We start from the raw sequence: 14924 nt of genomic DNA, 5'->3' as shown, positions 1-14924 counted from the left end.
AATACACCTGAGCCAACAATGATTCTACTCGGTAGTGCAACCAAGACTTAGAAGGAATAAATCATTGAGAAAAGACAGATGCAGGCCATGCTCTTGCACAGTTTATAGTTTAGCAAAATGAAAGAGAATGACAGGATGTGCAAACACCAACACAAAGGTTAGAAGTGACAGCGAGAAGCAATCTAAGAATGAGAAACAGCTTGGCATGGGATGGGGGTGGGAACAGGAAGAGATGGAAGAGATTAAAGAATATAATTGTGAAAGATGGGGCATCACTGTGCAAAACTTCATAAGCCATGTCAGAACTTTATCCTAAGAGCAACTGTGGGGGGCGGGGACCGAGGAGGCAATAAGCAAAGGAATCCAAGCAGGAGACTGAGGCAATGAGATTTGCACTGTATAAAGATCCTGGATGCGGTATGAAGAAAGGATTGGAGGGAAAGAGGCACAGAAACCCATTTTAGTAGGTTTACAGTATTAACATAGCTGAGGTCAAACCAAGTAGAGACAATGGAAATGTTGGGAAAAATACTCAATTCTTCTCACACATTTTTATTTATTGGGTTACACACTCAGAAATGAAATTACTGGGTCAAAGTATATGCACATTTTAAGGTTTTTGATATATACTGACAAACTGTCCTCAATTCTATTAATTCGGTTCTAGTAATTTTCTCACTTCGTAACAGTAGGTGCCTACTTCTCTATATTGTATCATTTATAAATCTTTAAAAAAAAAAGCTACTGATAAACGCAGTCAGTACCTACTTTATGTATTCTATACAGGAGAGTCTTGTGAGTAGTGATGGTTTTGGTGATGGAAACTAAGGGAATTATCCTAAAGATCACATAACAAGTGGTTCTTACTCCGTTTGGGAGAGGCAATAAAAAGAAGCCATTCCCTAACACTAACATCATTCCTGGTAAAGTTTTAATAAATAATTAGTAAATGAATAAACGGAACAAATAAACATCTGTAGGAACTGATATTAAATCTTATTCTACATTATCTCCAGCTACCTTCTCAATAGTAATGTGGTAACAATGTAGTTTAAAAAGAGATAAGCACCTGCTTTCATTTTACAGTTGATAAATCAATCTCTTTCTTGTAGGTTTAGAATGAAAAAGAGGCAGCAGTGAGGGCCACAACTCATTTAATATCTCTTCACCTCTAATCTTAGCACAATGTCTGACATAGAATAAGCCCTCAGTGAGCATTTGAATGTAATGAACTTATTCTACCCCAGCTTTGCTCCTAATTTGCTGTGTGAACCTGAGTGTGCCACTTTACCTCTCTCAATGTGAGTTTTTAAATCTAGCAATTGGGAAAAATACCTTATGGAGAGGTGTGTTGGTAAAGGAATAAATGAGAAAATGAATGTACATTAGGTACTGTGCTAAGTCTAAAGTAGCAGTTCCCAAACCTGGTGCACCTCAGAATCATCTGGGAAGCTGCAAAAGGCTGAGAATTGACACTTAACAAGGTCATCAAATAATTCTTATGCAATGGGACACTGGTTAGACATTTGTAACCCTCTGATCCAAAGCAGATTAGAAAAGTGTCTCTGGCCAATTAGAAGAAAAACATAAAGTAATTCTTCAATAATGCAAATAATTTAGTACTAAAATTCTGTTTCTCTTTGGGACTTAGAAAAAACTATATTATGATTATTAATATGACTTCTAAACAATTACTTTCTCTGTATTGGCTCTTAAGGTAAATAGTTGATGATGAAGGCTATGATATCCACCTGTGCTTTGAGATGAAAGTAAAGCAGGTCTCAAAGAAAATCTATCTTTATGGAGTTTCCTTTCAGGATGATAAAAATGTTTTTAGAATTAGGTAGTAGTAATGGTTCAACAACCTTGTGATCATACTACAAATCATTGAACTGCACACTTATTTTAAAGGATGGATTTTAGGTATGTGAATTAAAAAAAAAAATCTATCATCTACCAGTTCTCATAAACTGTGTTAACATCTACAGGATGTGTTGCGACAGTAGCATGGTAAAATTTAAAGATAATTATACCTAAGTGCATTAAGGTGTGATATTCTACCTGAAAGATCCTAACCTCTCAATTCTGAGAAGCTCTATTAACATCACCCAGCCTCCATCTCATCCTCCCCCACAAAAGCATGAGAAAAGTAAAGCATGAGATCACCTGGAATTACTATCTCTAGAGCAGTTCTCAACCAGAGGTGATTTTGCACCCTATGACACATTTTTGATTTTAACAAATAGGCATGTGCTATTGGCATCTAGTAGGTAGAGGCCAGGGATGCTTCATTCATTCATTCATTCATTCATTCATTCATTCATTCATTCATGGGGGGGTGTTACTTTTAAACGTTCAACAATGCAGAGTACTGCCACAAAGAATCATCTAACCCCAATGTCAATAATGCTAAAATTAAAAATCCCTGCTCTAGAGTTGTGATTCTCAGGGTATGGTCCCCAGGCCACTAACAAGAGCATTACCTGGAAACTTGTTAGAAATCAGAATCTCGGGCCCCAGCCCAGACCTACTAAATTATAAACCCTGGACATGGGGCCTAGCATTTGTGTTTTAATGAGCCCTCCAACAATGTTAATCAATACACTAAAGCATAAGAACCACTGGAAGGACCCTCCTGCACTGTTGGAGGGAATGTGAACTGGTGCAGCCACTCTGGAAAACTGTGTGGAGGTTCCTCAAAGAGTTAAAAATAGATCTGCCCTACGACCCAGCAATTGCACTGCTGGGGATTTACCTCAAAGATACAGACTCAGTTAAACGCCGGGACACCTGCACCCCGATGTTTATAGAAGCAATGGCCACAATAGCCAAACTGTGGAAGGAGCCTCGGTGTCCATCGAAAGATGAATGGATAAAGAAGATGTGGTCTATGTATACAATGTAATATTACTCAGCCTTTAGAAATGACAAATACCCACCATTTGCTTCGACGTGGATGGAACTGGAGACTATTATGCTGAGTGAAATAAGTCAATCGGAGAAAGACAAACATTATATGGTCTCATTCATTTGGGGAATATAAAAAATAGTGAAAGGGAATAGAGGGGAAAAGAGAAAAAATGAGTGGGAAATATCAGAAAGGGAGACAGAATACAAGAGACTTCTAACTCTTGGAAACGAACTAGGGGTGGTAGAAGGGGAGGTGGGCGAGGGGTGGGGGTGACTGGGTGACGGGGGCACTTGATGGGATGAGCACTGGGTGTTATTCTGTATGTTGGCAAATTGAACACCAATAAAAAATAAATTTATTTAAAAAAAAAAAAAGAACCACTGGAAGGAATGCAATTGAAACAGAGATAGGGACACCTGGGTGGCTCAGCGACCAGGGATCAACTCCCACACACGGGGTCCCTGCGGGGGGCCTTCCTCCTCTGTCTGTTTCTGCCTTTTCTCTGTGCCAGAGGTGTAATTTTTCTTTTTTAAAAATTGAGGATCAGTGAATAAATATCTTAAAAAAAAAAAGAGAGATAAAGTTATGCTATCCAAAGTCACCTACATTTAGTATGAAACAAAAATACGATTTGAACCGATAGCCCATGTCAGAACCTATGCTCTTATCATTTTATATTGATCCTCAATTTTTAAAAAAGAAAAATTACACTTTTGGGCAGCCCGGGTGGCTCAGCGATTTAGCGCCACCGTCAGCCCAGGGTCATCCTGGAGTCCCGGGATGGAGTCCCGCGTCGGGCTCCCTGAATGGAGCCTGCTTCTCCTTCTGCCTGTGTCTCTGCCCCTCTCTGTATCTATCATGAATAAATAAATAAAATCTTAAAAAAAAAAAAAAGAAAAAATTACGCTTTTTTTGTACTTTAACTTCTATACGTTGATTTATTCCTCCATCACAGAAAAAAAATTGTTGATAGAATGGAATTAGGTAGATCAGACAGAATGGAATGTGGGAGATACCATCACAAATAATCATACCTTCCCCAAGTCTATAAACTAGAATGCATTTTATTGGCTGCTAACTAATATGAAAACTACATGGATACGCTAATGTTGCTGGGCTTCTCAGACGAAATGTACTGAGCCTATGTGATGTTTCTTTTCCCACTTAGCTTCTTGCCATTAACTGGTAGCATTCCAGATTCTTTCTGGTTTTTCAATCTCTAAAACTTAGGAAAGAGCAATCTTTTCATGTAAAGTTCAGGAAATTAAGCCTGAAAGTATAATATGCAAGGTAGATTTTCTTTAACAGGTAAGAATATAATTTGACTCAGAGGGTGGGGAGAGGAGGTAGAGTGTAAATTTTCAAGCACATCCTGCTGAACTTGCTTGCTGCATAAACTCTGATTTGGAATTTAAACTTAAGGTGTTTTCCACTGGTAGGAAGATACTTTTTTTTCCTAAGCATTCCTCTTTCAACAAAAATTTGGAACATTTGATTCTTGGGCTAGTATAAATAGAAATATTATGCAGCATTCAAGGCAATTCGAAGTCCACAGAAATTAATTCTGGATAGGTACTAATAGTCATGCCTTTAAAGTGCCTGAGGCTTTCTTTTTTAAAGATATTTATTTATTTATTCATGAGACACACAGAGAGAGAGGCAGAGACATAGGCAGAGGGAGAAGCAGGCTCCATGTAGGGAGCCCGACGCGGGACTAGATCCCTAGACTCGGAGATCATGCCCAGAGTCAAGGGCAGACACTCAACCACTGAGCCACCCAGGCGTCCCGAGGCTTTCTTATTTTAACAATTTCCAGTGGAAGAATTCCTCCTATCTAGTACTAAATGCTATGTAGTGAAAACAAACTTTTGATATTCAAGATCTAATTATGATCTTCAATAATGAGCATGGAGGCTCTTGAATTCTGTAAGGCTGTCAGCTCCAAGAATGAGCTTTCAGTTCTTAGATCTTCTAGGTCACACTGGCAACTATATGTATCTTGCTGAGTGTAGCAGTCACTTCCTAACCTTCGGTGTGCACAGAATTCATATGGCCAAGGTGGCTAAAAGTTTATGTAGAGTAAATTAGTCCAAATGGGAGTCTTCCCAAGTAGGCTCCATGCCATCACATGCTTTACTCACTGAGCCAGCTAAGCACACCGACGGAGTCTTTCTTTGGAGCGTACTGCATACGTTTTTTCCCCCTTACACTCAGTTTTGGAATTGTTTTCAACACAGGCTGGCCTCCAGATATGAGGGGAACTACTAGACCAAACGTACACTTTTAGCTACCTCAAACATTTTCTGCGTAAACACTTACTCTGCTTTTTATAATGACAACTTAAAGAGAATCCAACATTTAAACTCAACTTTATTTTGAAACATTTCAATGCACAAGGTTTTAAAATGTTTCTAAATCTTAGAACTGTACATCTTTGTGTAGAATCTGCCCTCCGGTTGTTCTTGAAAATTTTCTCCAAAAATTTTTCTCGATGAGCCTTCCAGTGACATTTCAAAAATCCTTTTCTACAATGCCATATTCCCTGACCTCTCTGATAACCTGGATTTTGTTTTCTTGATATTTGCCAGATTCTACATAGATGCTCTCATACTGTGTGCTTCTGTTAGCATCCCTTCAAACTTTGTCACCCAAGTAAGTGCAATGAATCACCATCTTTTTGCAGATGCCCTTCAAATGAGCCTGTTTTCAAGACTTGTCTTTCTAGACTTTAAACAATGAAGCCCTACGTCAGGTTCAGTTAGCTAACTTCCTCATCGTTGCCGTGTTGCCTTTTTCTAGCATTGAGGGAAGAACTTGCTTGTACAGACTCAAAAAGGCACATCTTAAGATCCTCAATCTTCTGTTTACAACCTCTGCCAAATCTATTCCTTCCACAGTATCAAAAAATGTGGTCATTCATTCTTTTCCTTTATCTCTTCCCTGCCTTGGCCACATTATGCAGCTTATCAGTTTTCCCTAAAATAGAGCAGGTAGGTAAACCCATCTTCTCGTCTGAAGATGGACCCCATTACATTTGCATGCTGTATGGTTAGTATATATTATTGCAAAAAACCAAAAACAAAACACCCTCAACTCCCAAGAATAGCCTAACATCAAAGTTACAGCATGTATCAAAGCGCACGATTTGATTCTTGACACATTATGGAAGTCTCAAGAGTATTTATTTACACCACCTTTGTTGCAACCTACCTAAGGCAAAGCTTTTCCAACCTTTTCACCTAAGTGCCCCCACACAGGAAGGCGAAATGTATACTTCAGGGATCTGAACTCAAGGAACCGCCGAACAGCATCTTTGACATCTATATCTCATCTTTAACATGAACCCCAAACGCTGTAGTCACCCCAGGAGTCATAGATGTAGTCGTCTCTTATCCTAGAAATTACATTTAACGTTTTTAGCAATGAGTAAAACTCCTGGAAAAAGCACTAGGTTTATCCCGTGACTCTGCAGACCTCTACAACCCCCCAACCCCCGCCCCCCCGCCCCGAAAACTGACACCAAGTTCTGTGAAACACGAAGCCTGGGTTTCATCACCGGCTCTCAAAGAGGCTGCGAGAGGCACAATTCCTAGCAGCAGAACTGAACACACATTCAAAACGTGACGACGTTAATGTGTTTAGTAATTTAAGGTCGTGGGTCCAGAGCGTCGCCCCAAAATGTCGAGTTCCGTTGCTGATTTGCACGTATCTTCCAGGTTTGTTTATCTACTACGCTAATAAGTACCTCGGCAGCGCATCTCGCACCTTGAATGCCGGGTGTGGGCGCCCTTCCGTGTTCCTCCGGCCCTCCCTGCCGAGCAGCGTCCTCCCGCGGCGGGCCCGGCTCGCCCTCCGAGCTCCGGGGCGCTACAACAAAGCTCCCGAGGGCCTCTCCCGGCCGCGGAGCCCGCGGGCGCCTCGGGGTCCCCGCCGCGCGAGCCGCCGCCGCCAACAACCCGGACCCGGTGCCGCCTGCGCCGGGGTGGCTCCATCCGGAGGGCAGCCGACAACCGAGCCCGGCAAGTTTCCCTCGGACCCGGGCCCTGCCCGCCGCCCGCGTAGACGCGGCCCGCACCGGCGTCCCCCGGCCCCGCCCGCCCCAGGCCCCGGATGTGACGGCACCGCCGCCCTCGGCGCTCGCCCCCCGCGACGGGCGTGGGGGATCCCGGAAAGGAGGCCTGGGGGAGGGGGTCCCCGCCAGGCATCACATACCCAAGTGAGAAGGCTCTCGCACAGCTCCACCCGCTCCACCGACTCCACGTTGAACATCTTCCCCGGCTGGGGCTTGGCAGCGCCTCCCCACCTCGCCAGAAATCGCCGCCGCTCGGTGCGGGGCTGCGTCGGAGGGTCCGGGCGGCTGACCCGGCCTCCGGCCCACCTCGTCCGCAGGCCCGGGCCGCCGACTACCGCCCCGGCGCCGCCAGCGGCTCCAGCACCGTCACCCCCGCCGCCCCTCCTTCCTCGCTCACTCGGGACCGCGCGCCCGTCGCGCGCGCCCCCGGCCACGCCCGCAGCCCCGCGTCCCCGCCCCCGGAGAGCGCCGGCCCTGGCCGGAGTCGCGGCCGCCGAGCCACTGCGCACAATCGGCCCGGCCGGCCCGCCTCCCCGCCCCGCGCGCGCCCCGACGCCGGCCCCCTGCGTGTCCCCGCGCGCACGCGCCGGGCCCTGGCGGCGGCTGAGGCGGCGGCGGGTGCCCCTCCGCCGTCCGCCCGCAGCCTCACGGAAGCGCGGCAGTGCGCGTGCGCCTGTGTCCGCACTCCAAATTAAAAAAGGGACGGCTAGTGGTTGCCCGGGAGGGGTGGCGGGGGCCGTGCCCGGAAATAGCCTCTGTTCTCTGTCACCGGGAACTGGCGAGGTATCCTCTGCGCTGGAGAGGTACGCGCCCCCTCCCCCTCCCCTCCCCCTCCCCTCCCCCTCCCCCTCCGCGGCCGCCGGGTCGCGGCCGGCCACGCCCACCCGGATGCGGGCCCGCGGGAGCTGCCGGCCGGGCTCTGGCGTGGGCGGGCTGCCCCGGGGGCGCCTCCGGGCTTCTGGGCCGGGGACGCCGCCTTCCTCCGGGAACCCCGGCGCTGAGCCCGGAGTCCCGGGGGCAGGGGCGGGGCGGGGCGGGGCGGACGCGGTTGGCACACGGCTCGCGGTGCTCGGTGCTTGCCTGGGGAGGACGGCCGGCCGGTCCTCCCGGGGTCGCGGGGAGCCTCGACTCCCCGGAAACTTGGGCTGCTTGAGCAGGGCGGGGTGTGCGCCAGGTGTTGGTGCGCGAGGACCTCGGCGGCCCTCGGGCCTGTGTCCTGGTGCAGACCAGGCGTTGGCCTTCTCGGGGTTTGCAGGGTGGCCCGCCAGCGCCCACCTGTCCAGAGGAGGGTGGGTGTGCGCGAGGTCCCCGTGTATTTGTAGGCGATAAAACATGCAGAAAAGTACATACAACGTACATGCTTAGAGAAGATAGTAACTAACACCCAGGTAAAAACAGAAGGACACTGTCCATAGCTCAGGAGTCATACCCACACCTACTCTGCGTCCTGAGAACGATTCCCTCCCTAGGCTGACTTCGAGGATGCTCATTTTCCTGCTTGTGTATGCATGCCTGAACAATATAGTACTTTGCTTTTGTACTTTTAGGAGTGGGATCAGTGTATTGTGTGGCTTTAAATTAATGGTAAATTTGTGTACATCTGTAGGTAATTTTCATTGCTGTCTAGTATTTCATTGTATAATAGGGTATCCATTCTGTTCATGGACTTTTGTTGTTCCGCTGAGGCTACTAAAAACACCTGGATACTAGTGCAAAGGTGTAGGGGGCTTCCTTAGGATATATGCCTTGGAGTCCGAGGAGAATCGTTGAGTTACAGGGAATGCATTAACTTTACCCGATAATGCCAAACTTATTTGGAGGGCAGCAAACAACTTCTAGAGCACATCTTTACTTTGGTTTGCGAGTTCCTGGAGCCCCTCTTTTCCCATCAGGAGTAGGTTTTGTCATTGAACATTCAGAACTGAAGTGAGTTGTTTAGTTTTTTTAAGATTTTACTTATTTATTCACGAGAGACATAAAGAGAGGCAGGCTCCGTGCTGGGAGCCGGATGTGGGACTCATCTCGATCTCCAGGATCACTTCCTGAGCCAAAGTCAGACGCTCAACCGCCACCCAGGTGTCCCTGGAGTGAGGTTTTTTTTTTTTTTTTTTTTTTAATTTATTTATTCAGAGAGAGAGAGACTGAAAGGCAGAGACACAGGCAGAGGGAGAAGCGGGCTCCATGCAGGGAGCCTGACGTGGGACTCGATCCTGGGTCTCCAGGATCAGACCCCGGGCTGCAGGCGGCTCTAAACCGCTGCGCCACCGGGGGTGCCCCTGGAGTGAGTTTTTAATGATGCTTTACAAAGTACCAATTAACATTTCACGTGTGACGAATTTATCATTCTGTAAATGTAAAAAACTGACCTGAAGTCTTCTCAGTGGTCTTAAAAAAAAAAAAAATCTTCCCTACACCAAGGGAGGAGAAATCTTTAGAAATAAGTATGTCTCACCTGCTCTTGTTTCCTCTGTTGGTGCGTCTGGGTCTCGGTCAAACCAGAGTTCCTACATTCCACATTAGGTTGTTTCCACAGAATCCCTAGCATGTTAATGACCATTACCCTTGTTAGGCACGTAAAGTCAATAAGTATATGTTACATTGGCTTAAACCTGACTCACCTGCAACATGTCTTTGGAAGTCAAGAACAAGATGCTAGCCTGCTCTGGAGGGACTGTGGTGTTGTGAACACCTTCACTCCAGCTGTTCAGGTTTTCAAGGCTTTGACACACATGACCTAAGCTTCCATTTTCAGTCTTGACTGCTCACCCGCAGTACATGTATATATGATACTGCAGTGTACTTGAGATTTCATTTGTGGCTCCAGTTGCTCTCAATGAAGGAAATTATATTAAAAACTTCTTGAATGTGAGTAATTGCAGAAATCATGTGATGGTCGTGTTTCTACATGAACTTGGGTTAAAACACTGAGTTTCTCCTTTGGAAGTTACGGAATTTCCTACCTTTCCCTATTCTTAATTTTTTTTTCTGAAAGTTTTGGAAAAGACTAAGGAGAGAGGTGAGTGCAGCTTGTCTTAGCTGTCTCTTACTCTAGTTAGTTGGGGACTAGTTCTCATCAATGGCTGATTATCAGACTTATTTATTTGTATAGCTGTTTACCAGATTTAAATAAACATAATAGTGTCCTGTGTGGCAGTGTTCCCAAGTTTATGCTGTCTTCCCAAGGAATGCATACTTAGAGCTTTGGTTAAACAGAATTTGAGATGCAACATAGTGCAGCTATGGAGAAGGCATGGTTAAGTTTTATAATGTTTCTTGACAATTGTTAATAATAGTAATCAAGGGTGATTGGCTGGCTCAGTTGGTTTAAAAAATAAAATCTATTAAAAAATAGTAATCAAAATATTATAGTTTCCATTTACTGAGCACCTATATGATGTGCCAAGCAATATACTAAATTCTTTACCTTCATTATCTTGTTATGAACCCCATAAAACAGCTTTTTTAAAATTTATTTTATTTTATTTTTGGTCAAAAAAGTGAGCATTTGAGGGATACCTGTCTGGTGCCGTAGGCAACCAGGCACCTGGCTATAACTCTTGATTTCAGTATTGTGAGTTCAAGCCCATGTTGGGCATAGAGGTTACTTAAAAGTGGGCATTTGATATAGTTAAAATTAATTTTATATATTTTAGCATATGAGGAAGCTGAGATGCAAACTTTACATAAGTACACAGTTGTCTGACTCCAAAGCCTATGCTTCTCTGATCTATTAAGCTACTCTTCAATTAAACTTAGCTAGTTAATCAATAGCAAAACCGAAGCTAGAAACCAGTTCCTCTTTAGACTTCTATCAATTATACCAGTTTCCAAGATCTATGGTGTTTTGTTTCTGTGAATCTCAAATAGTAAAAATGAAGTACTGGTAACTCTTATTTTCATATTTGAAATGGGGGAAGGAACTTAAGAAATCCTCAAGCCCAGTTTTTACATTCTGCAGAAAATGAAAGATCCTTAGAGATTAATAAAGTGAGGATACAGTTGTAGTTGAACTGGATCTAAAATCTGGGCTGTTAGTTTCCAAGCAGCAGTGCTTAGGCTTCAGTTCAGAGCCTGTGCCAGTGAGCAAAACCAGCAGCACAGTTCTGGTCTAGACAAAACCTGACTATATAAAGCAAAAGTTGGAGTAGAAACAATTTTTTAATTCATTCTCTATAATCTTAGATCATCTTATTAAACTGAGAATGATGATACAATACCTCATTTTTGAGCTATTAACTCCTACAGTTCCATTTTAAAACTCTGATTATAAGAAAAACTACTAGTGGAAGTTGATCTATTGGAAGCTCCTCACAAGGTCAGCTCTTCGTAGTTCTTCATGGGAGAGCTCAGGGTTTAGCTGGGATCTCCCTTGTCTCCAGAAACTTAGCAGCAATTTCCCCACCTCCCCTCTCTCAGCCCACTTTCTTTGGGGAAACCAGCGTTTGTGGAAATAAAAAGTAACTCTGCAAAAATAAAATAAAATAACTCTGCATTTCAATAAATTGGGAACCTCTGCTATAAAATGATGCAAAAAACATTATATGGCTCTGCAGTACTTAAAGTATCCTGGATCTCTGAGCTCTTGGAAATGTGCTTGAAGCAATATCATAAGCAGTACCTTATTTGCAAAGAAGTTAAATATACAGCAGAATGGAAGAAACGTATGATTTGTACAGTGGAATTTAGTCACATTACCATTGATTACGCTTGGCAGAGCACAGAAACAAATGTAACCCATTAAAAAAAAAATACAAGGAGGGGGGAAGGGAATATCCCTCTACCCTATTATGTTCCTGGCTGAGACTCACTAGTAATAGAAGACGTTAGCAGGAAAAAACCAGAAGCTTAAAAAAAATTTTTTAAAGATTTTATTTTTAAGTAATCTCTACAACCAACATGGGGATCAAACTCCTAACCCTCAAGATCAAGAGTCACACGTTCCACTGACTGAGCCAGCCAGGTGCCCTGAAGCTTAATAATTTGTTTATTTCCCATGTACTTGCAAGGTACTCCGGAAAACTGAGTAACCCCCAAAGGGCCCAAGCCATCACATTAAATACCACTTTCAGCTAAAGACAAACGAAAGACCTTGGGGGTGGAGGAACAGGGTTATAGGAGGTTACCAGGAAAAGCACAGTAAACAAGGGTAAAGTTGTTCTAAGCCTGTGCCTCCTCCATTCATAAGTTTCTAGGGATTTAGTGCTGGTATATATAGAGATCCCCTTACAAATGGGGATTTCCCTTGTAAATGTCTTTTACAAAAGCATAACTTCTCCTTGGTTTTCAGAACTTTTCCTTTCTTTGCTGTCTTTTTTTTTTTTTTAAATAACGTAACTCACAAGACAAAATCATATTTTGGGGTGACAAATTCTGCTCTCCTTTAGTAGTAAATTTATACCCTAGGGAAAAACCTTAAAACTCTGTGAAGTAATTAGATCAGTAGTTAAAAGACTGGAAATCTTGACACAAGGGGATAACATTTGGTTACCTTTGTGAAGCTGCAAGTAATTCTCCCTGCCCCTAGGATTCTTGACACAGCTGTACAAAGTATCTCTAATTTTAAAAGAGAAACCTGCTGAGGCGTCTGGCTGGCTTAGTAATTGGAGCCTAAAACTCTTGGTCTCAGGGTTGTGGGTTCGAGCCCCATGTTAGGCTTAGAGATTACTTAAAAATAAAATCTTAAAAAAATAAATAAAAAGAGGAAACCTGGTAAAATAAATACCTAAATTTATTACATGGCTCACCCCTAGATTACTTGGGGCTGTTTGTTCAGTTTCTATTGGCAGTTCATTTGACTATTCTTTTGAATGAAAATAATGAAGTTAGAGCTGCTCTCTGAGTTTCCTGGTGTGTGGCCTTCATGATGGTTATTTGAAACCTATCATTAGAAAGTTCCTGATATATTAGGCAATTACTATGTGTAAAGCTGATGGAAACTGCCTTTGATCTGTTTGCTTTGGTTTCTTCCATAAGGTAATTTCCTTATTAGCAACCAATTTGGATTCTTTTCATAGGTGTTAGACTTTCACAAAGTTTCCTCTTAACAGAGACTTGCTAGGTTAATGAATAAAACTTTTTAGTGCCATAAGTTATATATTTATTTGTATATATATGTATATACAGAATTTTATTTTAATTATGAATAGTCATATATGTTTATTTCCTTTATTTTCCTTTAGGTGTCTTATGAGACTAAATTTTTCTGTTTTGCAATGTGAAAAATATCTGTGATTCTTGGACTCTGATATAGTTTGGGTTATTTCCCTTCATACCTATAGAAATTGGGTATTACCATTTTTCTCAAGCTTAGTGTATGGGAAGGAGAGTTTCATATCCTCCCCTTTCTCTTCATAAGGAAATGCAGCCTCAGAGTGATTCCATATTCCAGACAGTTCAAAGAATTCTGAACCATATGCTGAGCTTAGTCCCAGGTGAGGCTAATAGTTTTTCAAGTAGAATTTTCACTAATTCAACTAATCATAGTATAGACATAAATATCTTATAGTCTGATATCTTCTACTTTTCAAGTTACTAACATTTTAAGTAAGGTAAGTCACTTGTGTTTAAATATACATTTATTAGGCCCTACTGTGTGCAGGGCACTATGCTAGATAACACAGGAACGTTTACAGAAGAAGAGAATATATTACCTTCCCAATCCGAAATTGGTACATTCTAGGACACAGGTAGTGCTGTGAGGGTGAAGAGAGATCTGATTTACCTGGAGAACTGATTTGCTATTTAAGAATGAGAAGAGCGCTGGCCGTGAGGAATATCTTTTTTGCCTTAAGATTAAAGGAACAGAGCTTGAAGAATAAAGGGTATTTTTTAAAAATTTGTTTTTAAAAAATGTAAGTAGATGATAAATTAATTGATTGAAGGAGATAGAATTTTATACTCCTGGGACACCTGGGTGACTCATCGGTTGAGCCTCTGCCTTTGGCTCGCTCTTGGTGGGGGGGATGAGTCCCTCATTGGCTCCTCGCAGGGAGCCTGCTTCTCCCTCTTCCTAAGTCTCTGCCTCTCTGTGTCTCTTATGAATAAATAAATAAAATCTTAAAGAATTTTGTACTCCTCCAGATAATGTGTCTGGCAAATTTTAAAGAACTCAACGGGAGAATTCCCACTGGAGTTGTACTTAATGCAATTTCCTTAAATGGGTGCTTTAAAAAATTAAATACATTAGAAGTGAGTTATATTTTTGTTGTTTTGATTAGTATATTCATTTTCACTGTGTCATTTGTAACTTTTGTCTGTTTCTTTATCTTTTAGACTTGGAATGGCCAAATATCAAGGTGAAGTTCAAAGTTTGAAATTGGATGATGATTCAGTCATAGAAGGAGTAAGTGACCAAGTACTTGTGGCAGTTGTGGTCAGTTTCGCTTTGATTGCTACCCTGGTATATGCACTTTTCAGGTGAGACTAAAGGCCAAAATATTGAAATAATGTATATTTGCAAAGGCCACTGCTTTCTGACTGCTTCTAATAATTTTCAGTACTTCATTTAGAAAAGTGAGTAATAGACCTCAGTGATTGTGATGTGGAAATGTTGGCGTTTGGAGCTAATGGCCAAGAAAGAATTCTTGAGATGTCATCAGTGGAAAAAAAAGATGTTTTGTTTTTGTTAAGATTTTATTACTTATTTGATAGAGCAAGTGAACACAAGCAGGGTGAGGGGGAAAGGGAGAGACAAGGGAGCCCTATGTGGGGCTTAATCCTAGGACCCTGGGATCATGACCTGAGCTTAAGGCAGACACTTAACCCACTGAGCCACCCAGATGCCCTCAAAAAGGTGGTTTTATTAAGGCATGGGGACAGGATCGTGGGCAGAAAGAGCTGCTCGAGGGTTGTGACAGATGACAGATTATATACTTTCAAGTTGGGGAGGGGTTAGGGATAGCATAAGTCTCTAAGGAAAATTTTTTTTTTAAAGAGCAGTTT

At 43.0% G+C, this 14924-nt stretch overlaps 2 protein-coding genes across 7 annotated transcripts in view; one reads left to right on the top strand and one right to left on the bottom strand.

The window, feature by feature from the left end:
• HOOK3 (hook microtubule tethering protein 3) overlaps positions 1–7370 on the bottom strand; it is a 110254-nt gene extending 102884 nt beyond the window's left edge. Inside the window, exon 1 of one of the 2 annotated variants that reach the window (XM_077849386.1) lies at positions 7124–7370. In XM_077849386.1, coding sequence (XP_077705512.1) covers positions 7124–7180 — 57 coding nt within the window. In that variant the 5' untranslated portion in view covers positions 7181–7370. Of the gene's footprint in view, positions 1–6121; positions 6288–7123 lie in introns of those variants that run through there. The other variant, XM_077849387.1, reaches the window with a different exon arrangement.
• The window catches only part of RNF170 (ring finger protein 170), a 29489-nt gene continuing 21122 nt past the window's right edge, over positions 6558–14924 (top strand). Inside the window, exons 1-3 of one of the 5 annotated variants that reach the window (XM_077849390.1) lie at positions 7568–7786; positions 13339–13414; positions 14256–14399. In XM_077849390.1, coding sequence (XP_077705516.1) covers positions 14263–14399 — 137 coding nt within the window. In that variant the 5' untranslated portion in view covers positions 7568–7786; positions 13339–13414; positions 14256–14262. Of the gene's footprint in view, positions 6628–7567; positions 7787–13338; positions 13415–14255; positions 14400–14924 lie in introns of those variants that run through there. The other 4 variants (XM_077849391.1, XM_077849388.1, XM_077849392.1 and 1 more) reach the window with 4 other exon arrangements.

This window comes from Canis aureus, chromosome 15, assembly GCF_053574225.1.
Source record: "Canis aureus isolate CA01 chromosome 15, VMU_Caureus_v.1.0, whole genome shotgun sequence".
Taxonomy (NCBI): Eukaryota; Metazoa; Chordata; class Mammalia; order Carnivora; family Canidae; genus Canis; species Canis aureus.
This window is presented reverse-complemented; position numbering and strand designations above follow the sequence as displayed.